Genomic DNA, 17481 nt, shown 5'->3' with positions numbered 1-17481 from the left:
AAGTCCTGCCAGGCTCTTTCCCCTTTTATACCACTGCCTAGTTCCTTACAGTAGTCTAGCAGCACTCAGAACGCGTCCACAAATTGGAAAATTGCACTAGAAAGCACGTCATCACTTTGAAACACTAAACAAAAGCAATATGTTAAAAATCCTGCCTCAGGAAGAAAAACATCAGTAACAAACAACTTTGAGGCTGATTCCTACGTTAGGGGCTTCGACTTAAGCCATCGGCGTTACCGTTGAGACTCCCCTTTTTGTAACGCACCTCAAAGGAATATTGTTGCAAAGCGAGGCTCCAGCGCAGGAGGCGGCCATTTTTGGGAGAGATGGTCTGCAGCCATTGGAGAGGGCAGTGATCCGTCTCAATAATAAACCTCGAGCCGGCTAGGTAGCATGACAATTTCTGAACGGCCCACACGAGACACGCACACTCTTTCTCGGTGGCGCTGTACGCCTGCTCACGACTGGTCAGCTTACGACTAGCATACAGGACGGGGTGTTCCACTTCTCCATTTTCCCGTTGGCACAGTACAACACCCATGCCTCGCTCACTAGCATCGCACTGAACAACGAACCCTTTTGCGTAGTCTGGCGATCGTAGCACAGGCTGGCTTGTTAGGGCGCTCTTTAGGGCGCTAAAAGCTCTTTCCTTTGTCTCGTCCCATACGACTGTTTGGGGCTCTGTTTTCCTTAGAGCATCCGTCAGGGGAGCCGCGATATCAGAGTACCTGGGGATGTACCTCTGATAGTAGCCGGCGACACCTAAGAACGACCGAATATCGGTCTTCGTGCGCGGTTGCGGGAAGTCTCGCACAGCGGCCACCTTTATTTCAGAGGGGCGGCGACGACCCCGTCCAATCACGTGACCGAGGTAGACAACCTCGGCCTGTGCTAACTGGCACTTGGGAGCCTTGACTGTCAAGCCCGCATCGCGCAGGCGGGTTAGCACTGCCCGCAAGTGCCCCATATGCTCAGGCCAGGATGCGGAGAATATCGCTACGTCGTCTAGATACGGTAAAGCGAATTCTTGCTGTCCCCGCAACACTTTATCCATGAGGCTTGAAAAGCAGTATGGCGCGTTCTTCAAACCAAAACTCAAAACTTTAGGACGGAATGTCCCCATTGGTGAAATGAACGCCGCATACCTACTAGCCTCTTCTGTAAGTGGAACCTGCCAATAACCCCTGACAAGATCTAGGGTGGAAATAAACTGAGCCCTACTCACTCTCTCAAGGCGCTCCTCGATGTTAGGGATCGGATAAATTTGATCCTTAGTGATGGAATTAAGCCTGCGGTAGTCGACGCAAGGACGAAGTTCCTTGCCCGGTACCTCAACTAAAATCAAAGGGGAGGTATAATCACTCTCACCCGCCTCAATAACACCGAGCCGTAGCATTTTCTTTACCTCAGCCTCCATAATATCGCTCTGGCGGGGTGACACCCGGTACGCCTTGGACCGTACTGGCTCTGGGGAGGTAAGTTCTATGTCATGAGTAAGGACAGAAGTCCTACCAGGCCTCTCAGAGAACAGACCTTGAAACTCTTGTAAGAGCTGGTGTAGTTCGGTTTTCTGCTCAGGCGACAGCGATGCTTTACTGATTAAGTCACTAATGACTTGATCGGTGTCTTTCCTGTTCGTCACTGAGCCTAGTCCCGGAAGCTCGACCGGAAGCTCTTCGGGAACGTTTACCATCATGCACACCACTGCTTCCCGTTGTTTATAGGGTTTGAGCAGATTACAGTGGTAAACTTGCTGTGTTTTCCGCTTTCTTGGCAGACTCACCACGTAGTTAACGTCCGACAGTTTTTGAACAATCCGTGCTGGGCCCTCCCACTGCACGTCGAGTTTGTTCTTTAGCAACGTGCGCAATATCATGACCTCATCGCCCACTTTAAAACGATGGGCCCTGGCTGTCCGATCATAATAAACCTTGGCCCTCTGCTGGGCCTTTGCCATTGCTTCACCTGACAACTCCTGTGCCCTTCTTAAGCGTTCGAGGAGCCTAAGCACGTACTCCACCACAACTGGGTCGTCGCCCCTGCCTTCCCACGATTTTCGAAGCATGCGAAGCGGAGACCGCAGCGAGCGACCGTACACCAGCTCAGCTGGCGAAAACCCCGTAGCCGCATGCGGCGCGGTCCTTAATGCAAACATCACCCCAGGCAGACACAGCTCCCAGTCAGTTTGTTGTTCAAAACACAATGCTCTCAACACGCGCTTCATGACGGAGTGGAGCTTCTCAACGGAATTCGACTGTGGGTGGTACACTGAGCTGTGTAACAGCTTTACCCCGCACCTTTCGAGAAAGGCTGTCGTCAAAGCGCTCGTAAACACCGTGCCCTGATCTGACTGGATTTCCGCAGGAAAACCAACTCGCGCAAATATGGACAGTAGTGCATTGACTATCTCAACTGAGCTGAGTTCTTTAAGCGGCACTGCTTCAGGGAACTTTGTCGCTGGGCAGATCACAGTCAAAATGTGTCTGTACCCCGTGGCTGTTACCGGCAGAGGTCCCACTGTATCAATAACGAGCCGTCTAAAAGGCTCCGTAATGATAGGTACCAACTTCAACGGCGCCCTCGATTTGTCCCCTGGTTTGCCCACCCGCTGACAGGTGTCACATGTCCTCACAAAGTGGTCTGCGTCCCGAAAACACCCTGGCCAATAGTACTCTTGCAAGAGACGGTCCTTAGTTTTCCTAACTCCTAGGTGTCCGGACCACGAACCCCCATGCGACAAGCGCAACAGATCCTGACGGTAGCACTGAGGCACGATCAGCTGATCGAACTCCACTCCCCTGCGGTCTAGATACTTCCGGTACAGGACCCCACCTCTTTCCACAAAGCGAGCATTCTTCTTGGCGATACCTTCCTTGACAAAGCAGCGTATGTTTTCTAGGCTGCCATCCTTCTTTTGCTCGGCTATCAAAGCCGCCCGGCTGACTTTTAGCAACCTATTGAGTCCGTCTGACGTAGGCGCGATGAGCAAATCTGCAGATAGCTCTTCTAACTTTCCCGTGTCGGGCATTTCCTCTCCAGTATCTGGTGCCTTTAACGCTACAGGTTCAATTTTATTCAGTTCGGGCGTGCTCTCAATATCAGCTTGCTGCGCCTCTGACCCTTTCTCATTGTTCGACAACGTCGGCCCCGCAACTACCGCCTTTGCAGCGAGCTCCCGAACCTTCGATCTGGTTAAGGCCTGAACGCTAGCCTCACCAAACAAAAGCCCCTTCTCGCGCAGCAGGTGATCGGACTTGTTCGAAAATAGGTACGAGTACTGGGGGGGCAGCATAGATGACACTGCGGCCTCCGTCTCAAGCGCTCCGAAAGGTCCTTCAATAACCACTTTTGCTACGGGCAGACAGACGCTATGAGCTTCCACGGCTTGCTTGATCCATGCGCACTCGCCCGTGAACATATCGGGTTCTACGTAAGAGGGGTGAACTACATCCATTGTAGCTGCGGAATCGCGAAGTACTCGACACTCTTTCCCGTTCACGAGGAGGTCTCGCATGTAAGGCTCGAGAAGCTTCATGTTCTCGTCAATGCTGCATAATGACAAAAACACGACTTTTGTTTTTGTTTGTGGACACTGCGCCGAAAAGTGACCCGGCTTCTGGCACGTATAACAAACGCGCGCTTGCCTCGTCTCGAACCGCTTTCTGCGTTCGGCTTCGGCTGCCGCCGTCTCCTTACGATCGGTCGGACTGCTTTCACTCGCATCCGCACTACGTGTGTCCCCCTTTGCTCTCATGGGCGTGAACTTCGGCCTCTCAAACTTGGAGCCAAATTCACCCTTTTGACCGTCCTTAGCTCCGCGAGCCCGACGCGTCACAAACTCCTCGGCTAGCTCAGCGGCTCTAGCCACCGTACTAACGTCTGGCCTATCCAAGACCCAGTACCGCACGTTCTCAGGTAACCGACTATAAAACTGTTCCAGCCCGAAACACTGCAGAACTTTCTCGTGGTCACCAAACGCTTTCTCTTCTTTGAGCCACTCCTGCATGTTTGACATAAGCCTGTAGGCAAACTCTGTATATGACTCACTTTTACCTTTCTCATTTTCCCGAAACTTCCGACGGAACGCCTCCGCTGACAGCCTGTACTTTCTTAGCAGACTCGATTTCACTTTGTCGAAATCCTCTGCCTCCTCTCTATTCAAGCGAGCGACTACGTCGGCCGCCTCGCCGGGTAACAAAGTGAGCAAGCGCTGTGGCCACGTTTCCCGAGAGAACCCCTGCTTCTCGCACGTTCGCTCAAAGTTAACCAGGAACAAACCAATGTCCTCTCCAAGCTTAAACGGCCGCAATAGGTCAGTCATTTTGAACAATACTCGTTCTCCTGCACCGTGTGCCTGACTTCCATTACGAGCGCGTTCCATCTCTACCTCGAGACGCTTCATTTCCAAAGCGTGGTCGCGCTCTTCTTTTTCTTTTTGCTCTTTAAGTTCGCGCTCTTGTCTTTTTGCCCTCTCCTCAATGGTCTCAAGGCATTCCGACAGCTCGTCATCCTCAGCTTCTAACTCAAGAATAGCCCTTAGCAGTTCTGGTTTTCTGAGTTTGTCTGAGACATCCAGACCCAACTCTCTTGCAAGCTCCAGCAATATCGGTTTGCGCAACGACTTCCAATCCATGGCTGCTCTGAATGCTGCTTTCTCTACTGCCTACTATTGTCTTGCCGCCAACTAACCCGGCAGCAACGACAACCACAATTACCAGCTCTGTTTCTGACACTAACAAAAGCCTGGCAAAACTCAGAAGAAAGTCCCGCACTCACCAAACCTCGCAGCCAAGAATTCAGCGCAGTCGTTCCGCTGCAGGCAACCAGCCATCACACAGGGCTCGTCGCACTGCTCCCGGATGGTCGTTGTGCTGCTCAGCATAGTCAACCGCATATCTTCGCTGCTGGCCTCCGTTGTCGCGATCACACCGCTGACAACCAGCTGTTGGCATCTCGGAGCTGACGCCCGTTGTTGCAAATGGGTCGCAAGCCCCAAGGGTAGCGTTGGCCTGGCGGCCTGGGGCACAACTGGAAGCATCCGAAGGTCCCGGCAAAGCATGAGTCGACTGGTAACAGAACAACTTTTTTATTCTAGCATCGCAAAAGAGCGCGCGGTCAGGTCGACCGAAGTGGAGAGACGGGAGAGCACGTAACTCAACGGAAGAAATCGGAGCCTCTCTCGGCGTCCGGGAGCAGCTGCTCTTATACTCTCGGAGTTGAGGGCAAGAGGGAACGCCTCGATAGAGGCGCACGTGACTGGGCACGGACAGGCTGAGAGACACGTTGGGACGAGTGTAGTGACGCATCCGCCGGGCCGGCGCCGGTCAGACCTCCTCGCTTCACACTTGGGGAGCTCCTCTCCCCGGCTGCCGCGCTTTGACAAGCGTGGGCACCAACATGCACACACACACACACGCACACTTGAAGACACGTGGCATTGAAACATGCCGGGACGCGCTTGGCGGGGAGGCGTATCGGCGGCGCTGAACGGGCCAAAATGTCCGCCGCTTTGAACGAAGCCCCGGCGTCCGTTGCATCCGCGCCGGCTATACCGCGCGTTGTAGGCGAAACGTAACAGCCACCAGCTGACATATACCTTGGCACTTACGTAACGGGTCGCCGTATTGTACAGCTGTCTGTACTAGCCCTGAATATAAGCCGGTTGCCGGCTCTGTTCGGTACGGAATTACGATATGAAAAAACGTGGCGCCTAAATATCCCCACTGCAACGAATATATACCTTCGAGCTCGTCATTCCTCTTTAGGGCAAAGCTTTGCTTGCCCTCTTTCCCGAGGTTTGGCACGTCTACTCGGCAGTTTTCCCGTGAAGTGGGCCGATCACGGAGATAGTGCAATAGAGAGTTTGATAATAGGGGCTCCAAACGTTTTGGGGCCCCAACGAAATAGCGTCGAAGCTACTGCGCATGCGCGAGACGCAAACTGCGTTTGGGTTTCGCGTCGGGCACGCTATTTCACTGATTTATCGGGAGCCCCAAAAGCTGCATCAAAAGCTTGGCGTCAACAAACATGGTGGCACCCACCGAAACGACGGCTCTAACCTAGCACGAAACTGGGCTCGATTCGTGGTAACGCGTGAAGTTCGGAAGTTAGGAGAAGTAAATGCGCTTATCTCTTTTTTACAACTAAAGTGTCGACTGAAGATGATTCATTAGACACCGCTGATTCCAAATTGGAGTGTCGATTTCATGGTTCGTAGGCCTAACATGGCTTAACATGGCTTGTGAAGGCACGTAAAGTTGGTTACTCAAAACTAGGCGCAGCAAAGTGTTTGCTGATAATAGAATTAATAATCTCTAAATTGTAGTTAAACGCGAAAACATGTCAAAATTACTCTTATCATAAAATCGAGTATTGTATTTTATTAGTTATAATAGCTTTTCTTTGACGTCGTAGCTGCAGGTGCAGCAAACACAAGACGCTATCCGCAAACGCAAAGCCCATATTCTAAAGATTCTTCACTCATGCGTGCCCCAACACGAACGCCCGCAAAGCTCTTTGGGGCCCCTATTCTAAAACTTTTTAGTTGTAATCTGCGCTGATCCCGGAGGTAGCGTAACAAAAACTGGGCCGATCCTGGAGGCAGAATAATCCATGAACATGTCGCTTGATGGGAGTCTCCTTGATTTTCCCATTTTGCCAGACATAAGCGAAATCGCTATTGCTGCAAAACGCGTTGCAAGAGATCACGCATTTATGTCATTAACGCAACCACTTCACGAAAGCTTCGCTTCACTTTTTCTAACGCGTACGTTGGGTCGGTATAGCTTTAATGCATGCACATTTTTTTTCAGCGCATACTCTCCCATAGAGCTCTTAGAATGAAAATATTTGATGGATTGTTAGTGTGCATTCTGGTAGTTTGTACGTGTATTCGTATTTAAGGCTAGTGTTTCAAGAACACGGGCAGTGAGTCTGTCATCATAAGAAAGAAGCCCTTCACTGCCCACCGCAGTAGCTTAGTGCGTATGGCGTTGCACTTTAAGCAGGAGGTCGTAGCCGTGACGATCGTGGCCGTTGCGGCCATATTTTTACGTAAGAACGCCTCTGAATCTGCATTATTTAGGTGCACGTTAAAGAAAGCCAGCTGGCCCGATATAGTCGAGCCAACCCGCTACTGCGTGCCTCATAATCAGATCGTGCTACCAGCACGTAAAACCCTCAAATTTAACTTTATGTGCTTAGTCATTCTGCTATGCTCACTTTCTGATGATCTTTGCCTGGCTTTCTTGTTCTAGAATTACTGCACAAGCCGAAACAGCCCTAATCAGACAAAGTGGATGATCATGCGTGACAGGTAAGTGCGGAAAAATTTGTTCGGATTCTTTCTTTTCTCGATCTGTCCTCTTTGATATCACACCGAGAAAGTACACTCGCTTTTCTGAGCGTTTTCAAATCGCACAGATCCCCTTGAGCAAATCCTCCAGCGTTAATGGGTATCTTGTGTACTTTGCAAGATAATCAAAGAACAATGTTCGCAAAGCATTTCGTTCATTTCTGCTCAACTGCTTTTGTTTCAAATCGAGTACGCTGTCCTCGAACGAGAAGCGGCATAGTACACATATTTAGATGCATCTCTTTTGCGGCCGGGCTGTGGCAAATAACTGTGTCCTTATTTGCTTGCGACGTAACAAATTTTCACTCAAGCGTCACTTGAAAAGCGCCAAGAACGAGCATTTACTGAAAATATAGTTGTTTTCTTCGCGCTGTAATCAATACTGAAGTTAGAGGGCAATGAAGGTAGTACGATAGCAAGGTGAACTTCGTGTAAAAAAAAAGTCGCAGTCTCGCCCGAAAGCCGAAGCATCGATTGCGATAGCAAATAACTGGACAGCTATGCCAAGTAAAGATAGTTTTATCAGCCGTATACTCTTGTAAACATAGGCATACTAGCTAAATTAGCAAGCATGGTGTCACGCCCGCACAAGCAAACATGAACACATCTCACTCGATGACCGCGGAAACTCGCTGTCAAAACGCTGGAGTGAGGAAACGCGGCAGCAGCAGCGAGCGAATTGACCTTCGTGCTGCGCCTCGCATCAACGCGAACTAAGTCGCGGAAACACAGCGCGCGGCGGACTCTGTCCCCGTCGCAGACGGCTTTCAAGCTACAGCGACCCGTGCGGGCACGCGCGGCCGCCCGGGCCGCGACGTTACACTTGCTGGGCAACACAGTGGGGCGTGACATTTCAGAAGTCGCCCGACGCTTGCGCGGAGGCGCGAGTGGGTGCAAGAGAGAAAATGTGGGGGCTTCTACTGCTTTAATATCTGACTGTACCTAGGTACTACGGAGGAGAAGTTTCTTTGCTGGTGTTGTATGCGTTTGCCCCCTAGGCGTGTTGGCATTGCGGAGTGGGGTCGAGTGTGTTTACGCTCCGACGCTGGCTGCCAGCCTGGTGGACCAGGTGAAGCCGATGAAACAGTGGGCACTGACGCCCCATTTGGTGATCGCTGTGTGTAAAGGTGCGACGAACAGACTTTCTCGCGCCTGCGGCGCTCGTGCTTAATCAGTCATGCCAGCTTATAGCTTTCTCGCGACTTACGGCGCTCTATCTACAATAAAACATCAGGAATTTTCCGGGGGGAGCAGGACGGGCCGTAGTAGAGGCCGGGCCTGCTCTTCTCGAGCAGTATATTCGCTCGTGCCAGGCTTTTCGTATGCTGGTGTAAGTGACCTTTCAGGAGCATTTTTGAATAGTCCCCTTTGTGAAAAATAAACGGCTTCGTGCACAAACATGTGCCAAAATCGGTAGGCGGGAACCGCAAGGGCAAGCGCGTACAGAACGAGCAAAGAAACTTCTAATCCGTAGTACCTAAAGCCCCTCCATCCACGCGCCACCGCCGACCAGGTTAAGTACCGCCAACCTACCCTCCTCCTCCACGCTTCTCTCCCACTCACCGCCTTAGCTTCCGGCGTCAAGCGGAGCTTCCTGTTCCGAGTGGAAGTGACGCTATGTCTTTTAGCATTGTTTACTTTCGCGTCGATGTAGGGGCTTTAATTGCACCAGCTGCGGTTTAAATTGGTAATGCGATTCCGTCCAAGAACCACCGCCTATTGTACACGGCGATCTGGTCGTGTTCGCTCCTTCGCGTCAACCTGCGATGGGTTGTGCCACGAGAGACAACATGCAGTGGAATGTAGTGCCTGGGTGCTCGGAGACCACAGCCGTTTTTCGTGCATTTGGAAAACAGCGACCGTGAACTACTACTTCAGCGGAATACAACGGCCTGTCCCCTTTGCATTCTTCTTATGGTGACCGCCACAGCTCTAGAAACTGCAAGCACAGCGGAAGGGGACGACAGGCAAAGCGTGCGGGCGCAGCGTACGCACAACGAGCGCGCAGATGCACACGGATCACGCTCGGTGGAGTGGCTAGAGCATGGTGTAAGACCATGGGTTAGAGTTCGAGCTACTCAGATTAGCGCCGGCTGCTAAGCACGCGCGGGCGTCTCAACATCGGCAGTCAAAGCGGAAATTCCCGCAGCGCAACTCTAGGAAGCGGAAACGTCGGAACCGGAAATTTTGAAACCGGAAATGCCGGAACTGGATTTGGTGTGAGGGGGAAAGGCGGCGCACATCAAAGGTTGTATCAAAGGTAAGCTTTAGTAGTACCCAGGCAAAGTCAGATATTCAAGGAGCAAGAGCCCCTGCATGTTCGCTTTCGTACACGATCTCATTCACGCCTGCGCCCAAACGTCGGGCGTTTTCTGAAATGTCGCGCCCCGCTGCGCTGCCTGGCAATTGTAAAGTCGCGCTCGGGCCTCCCGGAGTAGTACGTGTCTTCCTCCCTACCCTTCCCTCCCCGGGCGCCTTGCTTGCGACGGAAGATGGCGCGCTTCCTCTCCGCTTCCCTCCCTTGCTTGCGCGAGATTGTGCCGCGATCGCCGGCTCACCCTCGCACGATTTCACTCGCCTATGCAGCATATGGCACGCGGCGACGATTTTATCGTCCTTGGACATTATACGGGACTTCACGGCGACGACGACGGCTACACGGGCGACAGAAATACGCCTGGGGTGTCAATATAATTGCTATCGCAATAATATGCTCGAAGTGCGTATATCGGCATACGATTCAGTCAGCGAAAAAGCATTCACACTGAAGGAAACAGACAAGCTGGACCGATACGTAAGGAGAAGGCATTATGCGAAAGGTGAGCCAGTTCACGGGGTATGTGTAGTAGCGGGAAATTTAGATTCGAATTCTAAAATACCAGCGCTCAGACGCAATGCACAGGGAAGAGTATGTGCTACACCAGTCGGCCTAAGTTCCTGCCCTACTGAACTAGATGAGTACATTAAAATCGGCTGTAGAGTGCCGGACACAGACTACGGGCGTTGTTGTCATTAGGTTTTACCTTCGGTAGAGACTTCAGGGATTTGCTTAAAATGCTCTCTAGGTTCCAGTGTAGGAATAACCACGTTATCTACACAGAAATTGCATCGAGCGAACACTTCTATTTGTGACAGTTTGCCGTGAACATCTGTTAAATGCGCTCAGGAGTGGATGACTTCCTCAGTGTGACCTAATCGGACGATACGCACCCTCGCATGCACCTTCCTTTAGAAAATAAGTATGCCAGACCGTCGCCTGCACCGCTGAAGTATTTGATATAAATGCCCACGTTCTGAAGTCAAGAGAGTAGCAGTGATTTTTAACGCGATAGCGTTAAGGAGCTCGTGTCGCAGAAAAGCCGGTGTCGTCGGCGTTGGCCGTGAGCGATAAATCCCGGCAGGCACTTCATGAATAAAAAACAACTTGGAAGACGGGCTGAGTGGGAATCGAACCAGGGTCTCCGGAGCGTGAGACGGAGACGCTACCACTCAGCCACGAGTTCGATGCTTCAGAGCGGTACAAAAGCGCCTCTAGTGAATGCGGTGCTGCCTTAGAAACGAGCTATAGAAAGCTATACTGCGATGTATATCGGTAATTATGAACATGTAACTTACAGAAGTCGCAGTTACACGAGTAGCGAAGTGCGTTTCCGCTACACTTCTTCTGCGCTTTCCGCACACGCAAAGCCATCTTGCGGCAAACACAGAAGACCCCCTCCTCTCAATGTACGGCTCTGCCCCGACAGGTGGCGCGCCACGCGCATTGGGGCTGTGCGCGGACCGGTGCGAGGCGCGTCGCGGCCAGGACTCCCTCTCCCCTGACGACGCTTCGCCTTGCTCCCTCACGGGTTGCAGAATCGAGCGTCCTGCTTTCTTTAGATCGCTTTCTGTCTATCTCTCTGCCCGTACCGATCACGACGTTTGCTGGCGTGCATCGTTTCCCCCTCCGAGACACCGAGTTCTTTGGTTCGTTCCGCTTGCTCAGGCGCACGTTTCGTTGCCGCGCCGAACGCTGCGTTGCTCGACGCTCACCGCGTCCGATGCGGGGCGCCTCGTAAGTGATCGCTGCGCCGTAGCCCATTGTGTTACACCCCTTGGCGGGTCGACGGGAACGCTGTCGTGTTCCACTCTTGAAGGCGAAGCTTAAGCGTCCTCCAATTTTTCTTCTTTTTTATGGTGTTAAGCTGCATTCTGGATTGGTGGGTGCTGGAAGGACGAAATCGGTATCGAGCAGACCGCATCCCGGACAACATCGCAGATGTTGAGCTTGTCCCGTAAAAGTTGCGGCCTGTGGTCACTTTACACTTTTGCCATTTCAATATCCTCACAAGAAGTATCTCAATTAAACGTACAATAATAACCCGCCGCGGTGGCTTAGTGATTGTGTCGTTGCGCTGCCGAGCTCGAAGTCGCGTGTTTGATCCCGGCTGCGGTGGTCGCAATTCTGTGGGGCAAAATGAAAAAAAAAGCGATCGGGTGCTCAGCTTAGGCGCACGTAATGAAAACAAGGTGCAGGGTCAAAATTAATCCGCAGTCCTCCACTACGGTGTGCCTCATATCAAACTGTGGATCTGGCACGTAAAACGTCACTCTTTATTTGTTTGTTTATGTGCTTACTTATTTACGTACATTAAAGATTTGTGCTGTGCTGTATACTCCCCGTTGCTTTGTGGGCTTTATAGTGTTGTGCATACGAGCAAATACCGGTGCTGCCATTGCTTTTACAGCGAAGCTCTCAGCCTCTAGATGGTCAGAATGTTTCTCCGCGCGTCCTCACATACAAAAAAGGGATCTTCAACAGATAAAAAAAAAGACTTCAACGACTGAAGCGAAAAGCGTATACATTCTATTGTATCATGCATACAACATACAGCACAGCAACGCATTCGTTTCAATAAAGAACAAACACAAAACAAGCGTCCGAAACACATAATTAGTGATAAGGCGCTTCTGATAATAATGCGAAGCACGTAGCACTCCCCCGCATACGCTTTGCGGTAAAGATTACTGTTCCGCAAGCTGCCGTCGCCGCGGCAGCTTGCGACGTGGGGAGTGACGGCACTAGCCTTCCGTATGTGAAATAACCAGCCTAGCAACTGATTTCATTGCTGTCCCAGCCCCGCTATGGATAGGCAGCGCATAGTTAGGACTCTCCAGGAGCAGCGTGAGTACGAGGAGCGGCAAAGAGAAAAGAATCGGCAATACGAGCAGCGGTGGTGTGCTGCCAAAATTACCATTACTACCATTGCTCAAACAATAAAGCATTGCACACCCCCCTCAGCTGTTGTAGTGGCGGCTTCTGCAGCTTCACTGGACATCCGCTTTCGCTGGACCGTGATGGCGACTCAATTTTTTACATCTTAGCACTAGTTCTTAGTAGCAGCGCTGGGGTGCTTGAAAGGCATTTCACTTTCATTGTGTGTGTACGCGTTTGTTTTTTCTCGCAGAGTGAACGTGCCCTTGAAGAATTCGTACGAGTTTGCCACTGCATTCGGATGTGCACAGGGCACGCCAATGAATCCATCGAACAAGTGCAGCTTCTGGGATTGACAGCATGCGACGAATATTTTTTCCTAGTGCGCTTTAGCGTGTTTATTATTGTATCAACTAACATACCAAGATTATTTGAGCATCGTGATGTTTAGCTGGCGTTATATTCTCGCTTATGAGATATAGTTTGAAATATGGAATGAAACTGCATTGCCTTTCATGCGTTATGATCTGCCTCATTTCAAGCAATAACGATAAAAGTCGGAAAACGCATATTTTACTGGCCGAACTGATGGACCCGCCGTGGTTGCTCAGTGGCTATGGTGTTGGGCTGCTGAGCACGAGGTCGCGGGATCGAATCCCGGCCACGGCGGCCGCATTTCGATGGGGACGAAATGCGAAAACACCCCTGTGCTTAGATTTAGGTGCACGTTAAAGAACGCCAGGCGGTCGAAATTTCCGGAGTGCCCTGCTACGGCGTGCCTCATAATCAGAAAGTGGTTTTGGCACGTAAAACCCCATAATCTATCTATCTATATAAAGAATTATGGCTAGTTTTCTACAAAACTGAACGCTTTATAATTTGTTACGGCTGTCACTAAAATCGCGAAAGTGCGACTTTATGTAGAGTCAGCCATAATAATTATGGAAGTTATTCGTTTGAAGCTAATCGATGTCGCGCCTTCTAAATACCTTATAGGATTAGGACATGCATCTCCATTGTACCCAATCCCAACATCCAATATTGCTTGGAAAACAAAGGCTCTGCTTTTGTCCTCTCTCTATATACCCATCACGTTAGCAGGTCGGCCGCAGTGTTACGTATATATATATATATATATATATATATATATATATATATATATATATATATGTGTGTGTGTGTGTGTGTGTGTGTGTGTGTGTGTGTGTGTGTGTGTGTGTGTGTGTGTGTGTGTGTGTGTGTGTGTGTGTGTTGTAAAGGCGGTTATTAGTCACCGGCGTTTGGGACCGACCATTAGCGCAGGGCACGGACTCTCAGCACGAGCGGCATTCACGAGCAAAAGCGCTGAAGAGGACGACCCACAATATTGTTCCCATCCTTCTCTACAATTACCCACGGGAACGAAAAGGGAGCCACCCGGCGACCTAACAGCTTGTCACTATGAGTGGGTCATAGTAGGTCTTGAGGCGGTCGACGTTGACAATGTCTCGTCCACGACGGCGCACGTCCGAAGAGGATTCAACGGGCTAGAGCACGTATTTGACCGGAGATGTGCGTTCGACGACGCGGTAGGGGCCTTCCTACTTGGGCAGTACTTTCGACCAGAGCCCAGGCGCAGTGGAAGGGACGGAGAGCCACACAAGCGCTCCGGGGAGGAACGTGGACGCAGAAGTGACGTCACCGTGAACGCTCTTCTGGCGCTCTTGGTCATTTCAAGTAAAGGCACGCGCGAGATCGCGACGCTCTTCGACATCTCTCGTTGTGGCAGAAATAGGCGCACACTCAGATGCATCCGGCTTGTATGGAAGGATTGTGTCGATTGTGTGCGACGGGTGCCGGCCGTGCAACAAGAAAAACAGTGAAAAGCCAGTGGTACTCTGAGTGGCGGTATCTAGGCGTAGGTTACGAAGGACAGAATGACATCCGAATATGTGTGGTCGGAGGTTACGTACATTGCGAGCATGTCGCCAAACTTACGGTTAAGGCGTTCTGTGGGGCAATTGGCGTGCGGATGGTAAGCAGTAGTTGTGCGGTGCACAACGTGGCACTCTTTGAGGATGACTTCGACGACTTCCTGCAAGAAGACACGTGCGCGTTCGCTGAGCAACTCCTGTGGTGGATCATGACGTATAGTATGAATCGGCAAAGCAAAAAGGAGGCAACATCGTGTGCTGTAGCTGCCGGGAGGGCGGCAGTTTCGGCGTATCGCGTGAGGTAATCAACAGCCACGATGGCCCAGCGGTTACCAGCAGATGTCAGGGTAAGTGGCCCATACAAACCGATGCTGACGCGCTCGAACGGCCGGGTAGGGCAAGGTAACGTTGCAGACCGGTTGGCGAGAGGCGCGGTGAATATTTCCGGAGCTGGCAATCGGGGCACGAGCGAACCAACTTCTGAACGTGGCCGTACATCCCTCGCCAGTAGTACCGCTGTCGAATGCGCTGGTAAGTTTTGAATACTCCCGAGTGTGTACACTATAGGTGCCAGAGTGGAATGACGCGCATATTTCAGAACGCAGACTGCGGGGTACTGCTAGCAACCACCGGCTGCCGTCGGCGGTGTAATTGCGTCGGTGGAGTATGTCGTCGCGAATGGCAAAATGGTGGTCTTGACCTAACGCGCGAGTGGTTGGTTGTGCCCATGGATCTGAGAGCAAGTCTATCAGCGAGGCGATCCAGTGGTCCTTGCGCTGCTCGGAAGCAATAGTGGTAAGGTCGAGCGAAGAAACGGCAAGCTGGGATACGGAGCAGCGGCCTTTGTCGTCGGGCAAGGGAGAATGCGAGAGGGCGTCGGCGCCAGAGTGCTGGCGGCCCCTAAGGTAGAGCATGCAAATATCTTAGTCCTGCGGGCGAAGTGCCCAACGGGTAAGGCGGTCTGAGGGGTCCTTCAGTAATGACAACCAACAAAGAGCGTGGTGGTCCGTGACGACGTCAAACGGGCGGACACACAAATATGGCCGGAACTTATTTAGAGCCCAGATGATCGCCAAGTATTCTTTTTCCGTCATGGATGTTACTGGAGAGTTATATCACGGTGTAGTACGGGAGAATACGAAACCACGATGTTAAAACCATTGAGAAATACTACGCCGTGCCACCTGCCACGATCATCAAAACCCGTATACCGCGGATAATTCAAGCATGTTTTCAGGCACTTCAGATATACTAAATGGACTTAAACTGACTACCGACATGCCTCGCACTGGCTTTCTAATAACCCCCCCCCCAAAAAAAAGGGGAAAAATTGCAGCGCTAAAGGAAGAGAAAAAATGAGAAGGTTTGCAGTAGCACGCAAACAATAAGAAATAACGTAACGTCAACAGTCGCCAAGTTCACATACAAATTTTCATTAAAAATAAAGTCGCGTAGTCTGCGTCCAGTTATTTCTTATACATTTGCACCTATATTCGTTTTCGCGAGTTTCCGTCTGTACTCCTGTAGATCACGAGCATGAATTCGCAACTGTAAATGGTCGTCGGTACGCGAATAGGGTTTGCCTAGCTGAGCTCACAGCCGTCTGTGCACGTGCGATCGCGGATACGTCAAACACATCTATCGCGGATAATTCAAACAAGTTTTCAGGCATGTAGGGACGGACGGAAAAAACTTTAATGGAAAAAGGACCTGCGAGGTTGCCAGCCCGGGCTCAGGCCACCCGGGCATTGTGTGCGGTGAGGCATAGCCTTTCCACCGCTGCCCGGGCCCGCTGGATAGCCCATAATTGGTCGTGTAGTTCTGAGCTAGTCAGAGAGCTTAGCCATCGCTCCTCGAGAAGGTCCGGTTCTATGTTGTCCTCTACGTATACTGAACTGATCTGTGTGCAATTCCACAAGATGTGTGCCATGTCTGCGTGTTCGTGTTTGCAGAGCTTGCAGCTTGCGTCTGGATATTGTGTTGAATTTATTCTGTTTAAGTGTACTGGGTTTCGGAACGTTCTGGTTTGCAATCTTCTCCAATCTGTTTCTTGAGACCTGTCGAGTTGTTTGTGGGGTTGTGGGTATGCTTCTCTTTGTTTCGTGTAGTGTGTCAGTATGTCGTGGTACGTGACCAGTCTGTCCCTGTCGTCTTTTATTGCTTCTTCGTCGTCGTCGCCTCCTACGTCTTGTCCATCGCCTCCGCCGCAGTCCTTCCCCCTTCCCCGGGGGTTGCGGGGTGTTGGGCCGTCACTGGCCGTGCCGCGGTGGGTTAGTTTTCGCGCGACTCGGTGGGCCTTCTCGTTGAGGTTGGGAGGGGCACTCATGGTAACTTCTCCCATATGTGCCGGGATTCATTTGAGGTATTTGGGTGTAATTGTGCCGTTCCTAAAGTCTTCTGCTCTGTGGTTCAGGATTTTGGCCGCCTCGGTGGAGACCCAGCCCTTTGTGAAATTCCTAATAGCCGTCTTGGAGTCGCTCATTATTGTTCTGTATTGTTGCCGACCGCTGATTACAGCCAATGCGATTGCCGTTTCTTCCGCTGCCTCCGACGATCTAGTCCTTACGGAGCCCGCAGTCACGGTCTTTTCTTTCGTGCATACGACCGCCATTGCGAAGAGGGAGTTACCTTTGTCAGCGCCGACACCACCATTGTCGTCCCTGTTTCGGGGGTACCGCGCGGCGTCTACGAAGAGCACCCCCTCCCGCGCGCCGTGGTTTTTGAGAATCGTTTTCGTGCGGCATTTCCTTCTCTCGACATTGTGCACGGGGTGCATGTTCTTCGGGATATTTTCCGTGTTAATTGCGGCTCGGACGTCTGGGTGAATCTGCATCTTGGGGCCGTTCATTCCGTGGTAGTTTATGCCGATCTTTTCCATGATTTCTCTGCCCGCCTTGGTTCCGGAGAGTCTTTCGAGTTGCGCTATTCTCTGTGCTTCTGCGATCTCCTCCAGCGTGTTATGCACCCCGAGTTGTATTAACCTTTCGTTTCTTGTGTATTGGGGGAGACCCAGTGCTGTT

General features: G+C 51.3%; 1 protein-coding gene across 1 annotated transcript in view; it reads left to right on the top strand.

Annotated features, from left to right (window-relative positions):
• Positions 1-13117, top strand: part of LOC126540269 (endothelin-converting enzyme 1-like) — a 70818-nt gene extending 57701 nt beyond the window's left edge. The window contains exons 14-15 of the mRNA XM_055075933.1: positions 7257-7315; positions 12802-13117. Coding sequence (XP_054931908.1) covers positions 7257-7315; positions 12802-12904 — 162 coding nt within the window. The 3' untranslated portion in view covers positions 12905-13117. The remainder of the gene's footprint in view (positions 1-7256; positions 7316-12801) is intronic.
• The last annotated feature ends 4364 nt before the right edge of the window (positions 13118-17481 follow it).

This window comes from Dermacentor andersoni, chromosome 2 (genome assembly GCF_023375885.2).
Source record: "Dermacentor andersoni chromosome 2, qqDerAnde1_hic_scaffold, whole genome shotgun sequence".
Classification (NCBI taxonomy): domain Eukaryota; kingdom Metazoa; phylum Arthropoda; class Arachnida; order Ixodida; family Ixodidae; genus Dermacentor; species Dermacentor andersoni.
The sequence above is the reverse complement of the archived record's forward strand: the minus strand, read 5'-3'. Positions and strand labels throughout refer to the sequence as shown.